General features: G+C 34.3%; 1 protein-coding gene and 1 non-coding gene across 2 annotated transcripts in view; one reads left to right on the forward strand and one right to left on the reverse strand.

Moving 5' to 3' along the window:
* Positions 1-15,277, forward strand: part of DOCK10 (dedicator of cytokinesis 10) — a 212,379-nt gene that overhangs the window by 104,884 nt on the left and 92,218 nt on the right. The window contains exons 15-19 of the mRNA XM_051983445.1: positions 5,338-5,460; positions 8,413-8,492; positions 10,222-10,409; positions 10,929-10,994; positions 13,103-13,195. Coding sequence (XP_051839405.1) covers positions 5,338-5,460; positions 8,413-8,492; positions 10,222-10,409; positions 10,929-10,994; positions 13,103-13,195 — 550 coding nt within the window. The remainder of the gene's footprint in view (positions 1-5,337; positions 5,461-8,412; positions 8,493-10,221; positions 10,410-10,928; positions 10,995-13,102; positions 13,196-15,277) is intronic.
* Positions 13,849-13,951, reverse strand: LOC127558456 (U6 spliceosomal RNA). Its single transcript, XR_007952843.1, has one exon. It is a non-coding gene; the product is annotated as a U6 spliceosomal RNA (small nuclear RNA).

Here is a 15,277-nt window from a genome sequence, read left to right on the forward strand (position 1 = left end):
GAGACAGAGAAAATAGAGACAAAGACTGAGAAAGACAGGCAGACAGAAAGACAAAGGGAGAGAAAGACAGAGAGAACCAGAGACAGAAAGTAACAAAGAGACAGACACTAGAGAGAATCAGAGAGATAGTTTCAGAGAGACAGAGAAACAAAGAGAGAGAAAGAGAGAGACGGAGACAGATGGAGAGAAAGAGAGAGAGAGAGACAGAGAAACAGAGAGAGACAGAGAGAGGAAGAAAGAGACAAGCAAACAGATAGTCAGAGAGAAACAAAGAGAGAGACAGACACACAGAGAGTCAGAGAGATAATTTCAGAGAGACAAAGACAGAGAGGGGGAGAGAAAAATTCAGAGACAGAAAAAGGCAGAAAAACAGAAAGAAGAAGAGAAAAAGAAACAAAGACAGAGTGTATGCATCAGTCTTTCTAAAAAAAAAAACATCTTACTTTGTGGGCCCATAGTTTAAATGGAAATTGTCATAGCCTTATCAAAATCTGATATGATTTATACCATTTAGCTTAATGATGTTGTTCATCCAGGATTTTATTGATGTAGCAATGCCATAGAAATTTTTCCCTTCCCCTTATATTACAGAAGAATACTAATTTTGAAATGCTGTGTATTTCACTCTACTCTAAAACATGATTCTGAAATCAACTTTGTCACCAGAGTATATTAGAAATAACAATAATGCTCATACCTCATAAATTCACAGGAAAAAAAAACCTGAATGGACTAGAATTATGTTTTTACTCAATTCTAGTCAAGATGACATTTGATTCTCATCACTTGTGAAAAATCTTCTGTCCAAAAGGAGTTTTGTGCTTGGCCCCTTTTTTGGCAGGGGTAAGGGAGGCCAGCTGTGGTGCCATTTTACAATGAAAATGTTATCCTTTCAGCTAATCACGAGAGCAAATACAGATGGCCTGTGCTAGATTTTTAACATGCATTTATTAGAGAGAGATTTGACCCTTAGATATGTGTCAAGTTGTCAAGTGTGAAAAATGGGGATTTTATTCCAGTGTCCCTTTGAATAATAATGCATCTAAATCTAGTAGTGCAGAATTCCTCCTTGATTTCTTCTAAAGCCAGCCTCCAGTAGTTACATTTGATTTTCCCTTGATAATAAAAATAGATGATTTTCCCTTAGTGTTTCAAGTTTTACAAAATACGTAATATATTTTATGTGATCTGATTCTTACAACAACTTAGTGAGATAGGTGTTCTTATTATACCCATTTCATAAATAAAGAAACTGAGAAACAGAGAAATTAAGTGGAGCTCTCAGTCCCACTGATAATTGTCAGAGGCAAAATAGATCAGATCTCTCCTGATTTTAAATTGAGTATTCCTTCCACTAGAAAATGCCACCTATCATCATATTATTTTCAAACTAAGATGAATTCTTGCATTCTACTTCCTTTGTTAGGATGACTTTCTGTATCCTCAACCTCAGCTGATTTGGTGCTTTGAATGATTCATGTCATGAGATGTACTGCAGGTTCTCAATATCTTTTAGTTCTGTGTGATACACATTCATGTTTTACCATAACCAGTGCTTTAGAGATCAATTAATAATAAGACTTTATTAACTACCTACTATATGCTAGAAATTCCTGGCAGTAGGCACTGGGCATACAGAAGTATAAGTATGATCGTTCTTGATCATAAAATCTTCTTCCTCTATTACCAGCACCTAGCACAATGCCTGGTACCTAATCTTATACACATGACACTTAATAACAGCTTGTTATTTGACTTACTACATAGTTTCTTCATATGTCAAGGGTAGCAGTCTGCAACTTGAGCTGTCCATTCACTGAGTATTTTTCCTCACTAACTGACCACCTTTTACTCTCATCTTTGAATTCTCCTAAGTTTAGAGACCTACTTTGCTCGTTTGTGCCTATTTTGGTTTTGTTTGTTTTGTTACTGTGACTATCTTGGTGATTATTTTCAGCATCTACTTCTATTTCCCTTTCTGACCCCCTATTTTTATACACAGACCACAAGAATCCATTTTTACAATTTGTTTATGAGAAGATGAAACCTAGAAGAATATCTAGATCTGGTCAAGTACACACAGAAACATTCAACAATTGCTTGGAAGGAAAATTCGAGAAGAATGTAAAATAGTCATTCAAAAAGCTCCACCAAACCTTAGACCTACATTCTTATTTTTACCAAATATTTGTCTAGAATGATCTAAATCAAGTATAAGAAATATTCATTGAACCTTTTATAAGTAGGAAAAGGGGATAAAGTGTATAGTGAGTCAACCAGCAGTCAGGAAAAACAGGGTTCAAGTGCCAATTCTAGTATAGACTGATAATGTGACTCTGAACAAGCTGTCCTCCAACAATGGTCTCCAACTATAAGAATCAGAATAGGTGCAATTAGCATAGAAAAAGGACTTTTCTTACTGGGAATTTTATATCCCAGTGAAATCATTGACCCAACCCAAAGCAAACAAATAAAACAGGAAAATCAAACAGATAAATGGGATTTTTTTATCCTGAACCATATCTTTATAGTCACATACATGATTGGAGCTCTAGAAAAAAATATTTCATATATGTATTGATTATTTGTTGCTATAATGAAAGTATTTGATTCAGTAAAGCAAAATGTAACCTGTCTCCCACTAGGTACCTCAAGACATCAAAATGTTATACAATATACCATTACAGAGACATCTTTGTTCATTCTTTCAGTTATTTTCTGGGTGTTATTGGCAACAGATGTGGAGTTAGGTAAAAAGATCTGTGTCTGCTCATGGGTGGACTCATGGATGTATTAACAGATATGCCCCAAGGTCCAAATAAAGTAGGATTTCCTTTTATAAAGGCAATTGGGATTAAGTGATTTATCTGGGGTCATACAACTAGTAGGTATTAAATATCTGAGGATGAATTTGAACTCAGGTCCTTCTGATTCCAGCACCAGTGCTCTATCCACTATGCTCTCTACCTGCCCCTTGGACTTCCTTTTAATGGAAAGACTCTCTAAATGCATCAGGGTTTGTGATTTTATTATCTTGGGGAATTTCCACATAGGAACTCCTTCTATCAAAACCAATCAGAGAACATATATGGCTTAGTGGACAAATTCTAGGTCCCTGTCTATAACTTGTGGAAGGTATAGAAATTTCCCAGTGACATATTTTATAAGTGTCAAAAGTGATTTATAAGAAGTAGTGATATTTGCTAGACTTGGAGTCAGGAAAACCTGAGTTCTAATCCTTTCTCAAACATTTATTGACTGTACAACCTTAGCTAATATAGCCTATCTGTTAGTTCACATGGCCTATGTGGCCTTTCCTCATCTTCAAAATGAAAGTATTTTATTAAAGAATCCCTAACACCTATTGTAGTTCAAATCTATGATTCTACAAATTGATGAAGTAAGTCATTAGATCTGAGGCCTTCCTACCCTCAAAATTTGCTCCATTCTTATTTAAGAGTTGTTCTGTTTTTGTTGAATCCACCAAAACATTTATTGAGGCTCAGGGGATGCAAATATAAACAAGACAGAACCTATTTTATAGGAATTTACAGTCTAATGAAGAGAAAGATATGCATCCAAACAGGCATGCTATGGGAGGGAATGAGATCAGAATGAAGGAGAGATCTGAGCAAGTATGGAAAGAAATGTGAGGGATACAAGATCAGGTGCTCATTCTTGTTATGAGCTTAGCTCTTGTGAGAGTTCCACATAAGGGAGCATGTGGTAGGGATGGGAGTAAACATCAACAATTTTCCCTACAGCTATTTGATTTAGTCATCTAGAGAGCAGAGTCTTTGGGATGACTAGATAATGAAAAAACTATTGATTGAACTGAATTAGCATTCCTGTAGAGTGGGAAACAAAAGTTATATTGCTTCCAATATGTCAATCACCTGAGGTGAAACCTGGTGTAATTTGCGCTTTAAATGCTTTTGTTCTACATAGATTTATTTTCTTCTCTTTTGCAAAATTGTAAAATATAACAGAGAAAATTAGAAGGGCTGATTATATTAGGTGAAACCTACTGCTTCTGAGAATGGGTTTGGCCTTTCTTTCATCAGCCTTTTTCATATCATGTTAGAAGATATGATCTTGTGATTGATGTTCCATTAAAAATAAGAATTAAAAAGTGATGAATTTGAAGGATTTAAGAACTAGTGAAATAGAGTTCACACATTAGCAGTAATTAAAATCTAATATCCTTCTGACATTATTATGACTAATTCATAGGATCATAGATTTAAATTTAGGAGGGACTTTTGAGATCATTTAGTACTACATTTAATACCAAATAGATTTAGTGGTACAATCATTGTACTAAATGTTAGGGATGAAAATACAAGTATTTGTTTTAAGAGCTTTACATTCTCATAGTGAAGACTACCTACAAAGGGAATTAATAGAGTAGAGTACTTTGATCTCAAAAGTTACAAATATACTGAGTGACAGAAATGGTCACAGGGAAGTATATACCATCTAGGAACAGTATTATAATTGATTTGATTATGTGATAGTTTCAGAATTGGAGGAGGTAGGATTGAGAATGGGGTGGAAATGGGTACGTGAATAGTAACCAGCCAACTGAAAAGGAAGAGTCAACTAGATAGTAGGTGGTGGATGGTAGGCACCTAGAACTTTCCTAAAATAGTGGTTTGATGAAGGTAATCACTAATTAAAAAACAGTGGCAGGAAATTTCTTCTGGGCTACAAAAAGTTTGATGAAGAATATAAAGAGGAAGGGGGATGATCTAACTTCCTCTTTGCCCCCTCCCTTTGTTCTGGCCATAGGAGTTTTTTGATTTATCTTTGTTTCTATCATATGGTTAGACTTTTAAAGATAAGATAAATTGCTGTCAAGAAGTGATATGGAGAGAGAATTTTTTGTTGTTGTTGTTGCTGCTAATCATAGTAATCTAAGTAAGATGGGGCTTTGTACCAGAATACCAAAATCGGTTGGTATTTGTTCAACCAATATAAAGAGCTATGTTAAGTCAATAAGAATAATTGTTGCCCAGTAGTAGGATTCTTTACTGCCCTTACCCAGGCCCTCAGTAGCAGTTTTCCAGGTGAACGGCTCTTTAAGATGTCACTGCCCTTTCTTGTAGCCATACCATCAGTAGACTCAAAATGTTGGAGTTTCTGTCACATGATCATTGATCCTTTGCTTCAAGATCTAAGAAGATGGGCACCTCACCTCAAGCACAGAGTTGAGAGCTATGATTCTTCCTGTAGTTGTGCTTTTTGTCACTTTGCCTTTAAACTTTAATTTGTAAATTTTCAAATCACAACTTGGGAAAAAAGTCTCAAAAATACCATAATACTGTTTTCTTGCAGATCAGTATTTAAGGACAACCAGGGGAATGTGGATAGAGACTCAAGATTTTCTCCACTGTACAAGCAAGAAAGTAGCAAGATTTCCACTGAAGACCTGATTAAACTGGTATCAGATTATAGGAGGTATGAAATTTGGAGCACTAACGTAGCATGGTAGCATTTTGATGATTTCTGAAAAACATCAAATCCTCAATTGATCCATTGTTCAAACTGTACCAGAATCTCACTCAACAAAGAAGGGTGAGTTTCATATTACTTCACAAACGGCTAAGTCGTTTCCTAAAGCAAGTGTTCTAGAAAAACAGAGGAGGAATTTTAAATGTTAAGGAGTACTTTAGTGCTACCAGACAGGAAAACAAAATCACTGACTGTCAAAGTAGGAAAAAGGAAACAATTATGAAAATTTGACGTCAGTAAATTCACTATCCACCCACCAAGCCTACTAGTTGTTCATGTGAATCTTAATCACAGGTTTTCAAATTGTGTGAGGGGCAATCATTGATACCTGCCAGAATAGGATCCTTTCCTATTCCTCCACCCCATTTTTAATTATTAAATATTTTTCTCCATATGTAAGAATGAGCAATATGAGGATTCTTAAAAACTGCATTTAACCAAACTGATAGCAAAACAATGGAACTAGCATCTTGATGGTTGAGCCTTTCTTAAAACTTAATCAGAGAATTTAAGACCTGAGAGGACTTCCCTGGCCAATCTAGTTCAACCAATATCCAAAAGAGATCACCAATATAATATGGCTGAAAAATTGTCCGCTTAAAGAACTCCAGAGAGGGGATCCACTGACTTCTAAGATATTCCATTGCATGGTTCTAATGATTGAGAAGTTTTGTTTTGTTTTCCTGCCATCAGATCCAAATTTGAGTTGCAACTTTCATTCCTGAGTTCTAATTGTGTCTTCTGGCATCAAATAAAACAAGTTCAATTCCTCTTTTATATGACATCATTTCAAAGACTTGAAAATACACACAGACACAGACATACACACATGAGTCTTCTCTAATATAAACATATCTACTTTCCTCAATCAATCTTCATGTAGTATGAGCTTACTATATCCTCCATATAATGTTTATTTATAAATAAATGCTTGTTTGTTGAACTTCATCATGCTAGGTGGCCTCTTCTAGACACTTTCAACATTATTAATGTCCTTTTTCAACCAAGTCACTCAAAACTGAACACAGTCATGCAAAGGGTGCATGTATTTCTGGAAATTATATCTCTTAATACAGCCCAAGTTTGTATTAGATTTGGAGGTGCCACATTACATTGTTGATTCATACTAAGCATGCATTCCACTAAAGCCTCAAGATCTTTTTTGGTTTTGTTTAGTTTTTTCTGACAAACTACCTCTTTTTTTGTTTTGTTTTTGTTTGGTTGGTTGTTTTTGTTTGTTTGGTTGGTTGGTTTGACAAGGCAATTGGAGTCAAGTGACTTGTCTGGGGTCACACAGCTAGTAAGGTATTAAGTGTCTGAGGCTGGATTTGAATTCAGGTCCTCCTGGCTCCAGGGCTGATGATCTATCCACTGCTCCATCTAGCTCCCCTAGACTAACTACTACTTAAATTTTTTCATTCTGTATGATTTTTTTAAAAATCTGTGTCAAACTATATTTATTCTTACTCAATTTCATCTTATTACTTTCAGTTCAATGTGCTAGTCTTAAGATCTTTTTGGATCCAGTATGGTAGCTATTCCTTGAAACTTTATCTCATCTGCATATTTGATTAGCATGCCAAATAATTTATCTAAATCATTAATAAAAATATTTAATTAAAAAGGGCAAGTACTGATCCCTGGCCTTTTTCAGTTAGGACCTCATAACAAGTTGGCATCAAACCAAATATCTTACATCTAATCTTTGAAACAAACCATTTTTCCAGTTCTAAAAAGATCTTACTGTGTTATTGTCTATTCCATATCTCTTCACCTTCTCCAAAACAATAGTAAAAAACACTTTAACAATAGGCTCTACTAAACTACATTTACATTTTCCTGTTCTACTACTTCAATAATTCTGACAAAATTAGAAATAATATTCTCTGACATGCTCTGTCCTTGATGAACTTGTGTTGACTCCTTGTAATCTCTGCTTCCTTTTCTGGATGCTTATTAGGCAACTCTGATAATTTGGAATTTTCCTAGGAATCATACAAACTAGCTTTGTAACATGCTGCTATTGGCTGACAGCCTAAACAACCACTGGAAATGGAGAAAAATTTGACCTACTTAAACCAATAACTACATACTCTGATGAATTTCTGAGTCTGGTTTATATAAAATTATTTGGATTGCTTGGTTGTCTGTAGGGAAAGATAGCTAGAAATAGAGAAATAGACACACAAATAGAAATGTAGATAAACTCGTGTAATTTGAAATAAGAGACAGTATGGCATAATTCATAAAAGATTAGTCTTAGAGCAACAAAGACCTGATTTCATTGCTTACCTTTGACACTGGAGGATGAAGTACTAGAGTCCAAGCTCTTGAGTCAGAGTCTAGGATTCATATCCCACCTTTGACATTTAATGCAAGGACACAGGCAAGTCATGTGGATCTCAGGTTCCTCATCTGTAAAACTAGGAGATTTGACTTCATGGTCTTTGAGGTCCTATCTAAGTCTAGATATATGATCCTATATATGGAGTCAAGGACAGACACCTAAACTCTCAGTGCTCCAAGGCAATTCTCTAAGCATGTAATTTATCAACAAGTTATAACATGCTTATCTTTATCATTGTAGAGAGTTTCCAAATCAACCTCCACCAATAAAAAATAGCTCCCAGAGAATAAAATTCATGTTTAAGGTAGAAAAATATACTGCCCTGACTTTTTCCTAGTTACCTCTTTCAGTATCATTTTAGGCTCTCATTCCTGAAAATGAGATAAACTAAAATATACTATAAATTATTTGTGGTCTTCTATCTTCTGTGCCAGAAGCTCCCCTCCTTTGTCATGAATAATCAAGAGTTGACAGATTTGTTCTTGTGTTTCAATGATAATTCATTATTATTCTCATCATTTGCTTACTCTGGTCTATTTTCTTGTTTTTAGGGCAGACAAAATAAGCAAAACACAGATCATCCCTGGAAGCCTGGATATTACAGTTGAAAATGTACCTTTGGAGCATCCAAGTATGATAAGTCATCTTCATTGATTGTAGCCTTTTAAAAATTAATCCTGATTTTTTGGGGGAAATAAGAGCAGATATTTGGAGTGGCAGGTTAGAATCAAAGTCATCTTTATGCTGACCTCACTGTACATTTTCTTTCTTCCTCCAGCAAGAATGATTATAAACATATAGAGCAAAGACCATAGCCAAGTACATACTTTGGCTATATCCTGGCCACCCATATGAGCACAACTAGTTAATAGTGAGTGAAACCGGACTGCTCTCATTACAAACAAGGGGAATTCTCTATCTCATAGCATAGCCAAGAGTCCCATTGGTTTGCATAGATTTTTATTTTTAATAGATTATGGTACATCTATGCAACCTTATTAAAGTTAGTGTGGTATGGTTGATAGAAGGCTTTGGAATAAGGAAAACCTGGGTTTGAGTCTTGTCTCGATAGATACTAGTTGTGTAATTCTAGGCAAGCATTTAAGCTTTCCTTGTTGTCTAAGTTGTAGTTGGTGGTCTACATTCAGAGAAAGGAATGTCCAAACCAGGAACTCCCATTCTAATGAATCATAGTTCCAAACCCTCACAGAATATAACAGCCTTCCCCCCCCCAAAAAAAAAGAAAGAAACTGATTAAGCTGATAAGTAAGGCATTGGGCATTTATGAAAAAAAATGAAATTAAATAAAGCTATTTCTTGCTTCTATTTATAACTAAAAGAGCTTTCTCATTATTATAAAAGTATTTCTTAACAGTCTTCATCCTCCTTTATCATTAGAGGCACCTAAGTAGTAGAATGGATAAATAGAGTGCTAGATCTTGAATCCAAGAAGCTTGAGTTCAAATCTGGTCTAATATTCCTACTAGGTATGTGATCCTAGCCAAGTCAATTCATTGCTCTCTGCTCCAGTTTTCTGTAAAATAATAACACCTATTTCCCAAGGTTGTTTGTGAAGATCAAATGAGATAATGTTTGTTCACAAAACATTAAGTATTATATAAATGCTAGCTATTAGTAGCCTAACTGATGTGTTATGAATCTGGAGAACATTATATGAGATCTTCATTACTTTTAACTATGCTCATTTCACCCCTGGATTTTTGCCATGCATTTATTTTGGCATGAAACATTGTAGGGAATCTAATCCAAGTCATCTAATCTTAACTATTTTAATATTGATTGTTATAAAAGAGACAGAGATAAAAACACACAGGGAGGCAGATAGACAGGCATAGAAAAAGAAAGAAAAAAGAGGAGGGAAGAGAGATAAAGAGAGAGAGAGACAGAGAAAGAGAGCAACAACGAGAAGGAGGAAAAGGATGAGGAGAAGGAGGAAGAGGAGGGAAGGAGGAGGAGGAGAGGGAAGAGGAGGGAAGGAGAGGGGGAAGTATGAACTAGGCTATTTCCTTTGACTGTTCAGGGAGTGAGGCTTTTATCTAGTCTTCACCAGGAAGGAAAAAACAAAACAAATCACATTAGTTAAGATACTAATAGTTTTAGTTAAAAGAAATGACTGAAATAATCCTTTTGGAGAGAAATGAGATCCACAAAGGTAGAAGATTAAATATCTTAGGGGATCCCACAATTTAAGGCTTTACATGGATACACACACACACACACACACACACACACACACACACACACTTTCTGAGTTGAGAGGTTGCACTGATCCTTTCAATAAAGTTGATCCAAAAAGAATAAATGCTTAACTTATAATTTTATGTTCTCTCCTTTTAAAGACTGTGTGACTTCATCCTTTATCCCCATCAAGCCTTTTGATGTGATGGTTCAACAAGAGCCAACAGTAGAAGTGGAAGAATTTGTTTATGATTCAACCAAGTGTTCCCGGCCTTATCGGGTATATAAAAACCAAATTTATGTCTATCCAAAGCACCTCAAGTATGATGGGCAGAAATGTTTCAACAAGGTAGGCCTTCCCTTTCTCCAAACACTTCAAACTTTTTGCCCTTCATGACACTTACATCAGAGGGAACATGTCTGGAAAGTGAAATTACAGAGTGCTGAATGCCAAGAGCTCAGAATAGAAAGCTATTTCAGGAAAAAAGATTACTTTTGAACTACAGTGGGATTCCCTTTGGTATTATAAAGGGAATGCAATTTTGTGACTTATGCTAACAATCTTTTCTGAAGTTTATCCTAAAAAATTCCTTTTGGTCACATTTTTATTGTAGCTTTTAAATGTGCTCCCCACCAAAAAAGCTATGTCTAAATCCTATTGTGTTTGGACTTTTGTCTTGTATAATGAGTATAATGCTTTTTTCAAAAACTCCCAGAATCTTCTCCTTTGCTTCTCAACCCCATGAGAAAGGTCATGCAAAACATGTTCTTTGGTGTGAATAGGGGCTACTTATTTCAAACACTTGAATTTTTTTGGTGATGTTACTGAATAACAAATTATAACTTCTCTTTCCCCTTGCTATTTCAGGCACGAAACATAACTGTGTGCATTGAATTCAGAAACTCAGATGAAGAAGGTGCCAAGCCTGTGAAGGTGAGCCAAGACACCAAAGAGTCACAGAATAAAAAGAAAATGGGAAAGGAATAGCATACTTTTCTCAAATCAAAGAGGAATATTTTATTTGAATTTAGTTGAAAAGAGAACAATTTAATACATTTGCTCTGATTTCCTGAAATGAACTTTTTAAAAAATAGCAATCATTAGCTGAAGTCATTGGAAATGTCAGCCTCAAGGTACTGCTTGACTTGGAATAATTTAAAAAGAAAATTTCCTTGTTTCAAATGAATGTGAAGAGCTTCCCCCTTGAGAAGTAGTTGTCCTTTACCGGAAAAAAGCCCAGCTCTCATCTCCTGTGGGTTTGATTTAAAATATCACTCAGTGAGCCAAATTTCAAAGCTTTGTGTAATGCAACTGCCCCTACTACAGTCTGATTACCAGCACAAGAGACTACTTGGACACTTATACTGGTGGAAAGTATGGGGCCAAATGGGAATTTTAAGTTAAGTGGTTTCAAAGAATGTGAAATTATGTCCCTGATACTGTTAATACGATTTTAAAGGATCAATAAAAATGTATATGGTACATAGAATTCTGTTATATTATCCTAAATAATTATTGAAGTACAATTAACCAAATATGTCTTTTCAAGATTTCATTTGTTTATATTTTCCATGTTATAAGGTTATAAAAATGTGGAAAGCAAAATGGGGTGGGGGGGATTTTCTATGTAAACAGCCTTCAGGAAACTTAGAAATATTCGATTGTCAGCATGAATTTAAATGAGGGAAAAGCATCAGCGCAGATATGAGGTGAAGGAGAATTGTCATTGCTGTATCCTAAATTCATTATGAAATTCAATTTGACAAATCTTTTGAATGTCTCTTATTTATAAGACATTGAACTATTCATGAACATAGAATGACAAAAATAAAAACTCCTTAAGGACTTTACATTCTATTGAAAGGGGAGATGGAATGGGATATAATATGTAGACAAATAAAAAAATACAAACTATTCAAAGGAATACAAATTAATTTCAAGAGGCAGAAAATACTAGTAGCTGGAGAAGTTAAGAAAAGCTTTGGTAGAAGATAGCTTCTGAGTTATACTTTAAAGGACGACAGGGATTTCATGAGGCAGAAGTGAAGCTTGAGTATATTCTGGACATTGTTGCCCACCTGTATGTACTGGGCCCTAAATGGTGATATTTAAATAGGTTTTATAATTATCCAAAGTAATGATATACTGCTGTGTGTGTAGTGGATTGATAGTAATGTCAATAGCTTGTGATTATATAGCACATTATGATTACAAAATGCTTTCCCATCCTACATAATCAAACAATGAACAATCATGTATTGTCTATCATTTGCTCTGATGTGCTATGTGAAGGAGTAAAAAAATTCAAAGAGTGAAACACTCTCTGCTGTCCAAGGTAGTGAATCTTTTCATCATATGGAGAGAGTAGCCAAGTATTATCTGTTTTATAGATTAAGAATATAAAGCTCAGAAAAGTTATATGATTTGTTCAAGTTTAAACAGTTAGTCAAAGGGTAAAGTCAAGTCTTAAATCCATATTGCTGTGAGAAGTAAAGAAATCACAAGAACAGAAAAATATAAACCATTAGTATTAAAAAAAAAAAACTTTAATTAATGAAGAAAAGTTAAAAACTGAATTGTAGTCCAAAGTGGGAGATTTTTCATCTAGAAGAGATTGAAATAATGGTAGGCTTGGAGACATGATAAGCAAGGGATTCCTCTATTTATAGCCCAGTGTGATAATGGGAAAGGAGGGTTAGACATTACCTAAATATGACTTACAGCAATGAAACTGAAGTGAGTAGAAGTTGCCAACCTGGTTATCCCTCAAAAAAGCTAAGAATTCTGATGAGACTTACTTGAAACTACCTCCTCTTATTTTTAGCAGCTTTGTGATCAAAGGCAAATAATTTCTATTCTTTTAGGCTAAAGTGGGACTGATATCTGTAGTATCTTTCTCACATAGTTGTCAGGATCAAGTTAAAAAATGCATGTAAATCACCTTGTGTATCTTAAAGTATATAGAAATGTCAATTATTATGATTATTATGGAATTAAAACTGATCTTTGTGCTTGTTAAACATATAACTTTTTTTAAATAGTGTATTTATGGAAAACCAGGAGGGCCACTGTTCACTACATCAGCATATACAACAGTACTGCATCATTCCCAGAATCCCGACTTCTCTGATGAGGTGAGTCCATTTTTTTCATGATCCTAGATGTCAGTCAATCAGACTGGGAGATATGTTTTTAAAAACATGAGTTCTTGATTGAAAAAAAAAGAAAGAAAAACCATGTAACAGTACATGTCAGTAAGCCTCTGACAGAAGTCAATTTTTACAAGGATTTTCATCTTTACTAAAATTTTCCCTGCATCCAGTATTTTTGAAATTGTATTTCTAATTCTTTGATATAAATCCTCACTTTGGTAGCCAATTAACCCCAGTTGTTACTTGATTAGAAGTTCATAGAAACCCAGTGCTCCTAAACAATCACAAAAATCTCAACAATTTTACATGGGTGAATAACTGTCCTTTCATATATCTAGCATTGTTCGAACTCAAGGAATGGGAAGAGAAAGGGAGAAAAGTGAAAAGTAATCTCACTGGAGCAGAAATGGCATCATTTATTAAATTTCTGTGATCAAAGAAGGTCATTCCTTTCTACATACAGCTAGAATATCCCACCACCCATTCATAAGTCATAGAAACAAAAGAGATACCAAGGACAACATAAATTAACTTTGATTTGGTCTATAAATCTCCTTTCTTTACTATGCTGCTAATAATGAAACTCTGAATTTTAATACTATCATATTATCATACTGCCATGTAATTTGATTTTTTTAAATATAGAACCCAAATTTGTTTGTTATCCTTGAGCAGAAGCCATGCTAACTAATGTTCTCTGTATCATTCCAATTTTAATGTAGGACTGCCAAAACAATTACTGCACTAAATTTTGAGAAAACTAGAAGTCATGCACCAAAGTCCAAGTTTAACTATTTGGAATGTTAAGACTTTGGTCACATGCAAAATGGATACAGTCATCTCCTGAATGTTTAACTTAAAATCTCAGTGAACCAAATTGAGAATCAAGAAGATATGATTTCATATTCATGATAGTAGCCATATGATCCTGCTCAAATCACTTTTCTCAGTGGTTCACACAACTCCCTAGGACTTACCTGGCCAAAATTGCAGAAGCAAGCTATGCTAATGCATAGTATTGTAAATACATACATACATACATACATAAATGAATGAATGGATGAATAAATAAATAAGAAAATGAGTGAATGAATGAATGAATAAATAAATAAATAAAACTTAGATGAATGAACGACTTCAGAGAATCAGTTCCCTTCTTGAAAGATCTTCAAGCAAAGGCTAGATAATCATTTGTTGGGTTTTGTTATTCAGGTATTCCTTTGTATGCTATGATTCCATCCAATTCTCAAATTCTGTAAATATCTAATCTACTAAGTCATTAAGAGGTATTTGCAGATAATGTTTATAGTCTGTTAAATATAAGTAAATTTGCAAAGTATCCTAGGACAAATTTCCTAATTTAAAGTTCCCATGATCCTCTTCTTTCCAAAATTAAGCAATATTTTTCTTTCCAATAGTGTGGAAATGTGTTTAACATGTTTTTTGAGATTTTGTTCTGGCATAAATACAGTGTACCCAGATACAGAATACTGATACAAAATAACTTATTTTTAATTATCATATTAATTTGGTTCATATATTTTATGTCATAGTTGAGGATAGAGTAAAACATTTGGTAATCAGGTTTGGGTTGGGATTTTTTTTGTTCTATTCTTTTTTGTTTTGCTTTTTAGTTACCCTTGAATCTCTGTAAACCAGATCTGATACTTTCATAAGATCTAATATTTGCTTGCCGGAGTTTTAGCACATTATTTTCTTAAGTGACCAATTATAATCTAAACTACCTAATCAATGAATATTTCTTAAGAAGCCCTTGAATTATACCATAGTATGGGGTTACAAATTTTCTATATGTTTATATATTATAAGCCTTACCCTTAGTCAAAATTCTTTTACTTAATTTTGTAATGTTATCATATTATCATGCTGCTAGAGAATTTGCATTTTCATAAAATGAAACTTTTTCAATCAATTCATTAATATTTTTGTTGTTGTTCAGTCATTTTTCTGTCATGTCCAACTCTTTGTGATTCCATTTAGGCTTGTCTTGGTATAGATACTAAACTAATTGCCATTTCCTTCTCCAGTTTATTTCACAGATGA

Source organism: Antechinus flavipes, chromosome 3, assembly GCF_016432865.1.
Source record: "Antechinus flavipes isolate AdamAnt ecotype Samford, QLD, Australia chromosome 3, AdamAnt_v2, whole genome shotgun sequence".
NCBI classification, from domain to species: domain Eukaryota; kingdom Metazoa; phylum Chordata; class Mammalia; order Dasyuromorphia; family Dasyuridae; genus Antechinus; species Antechinus flavipes.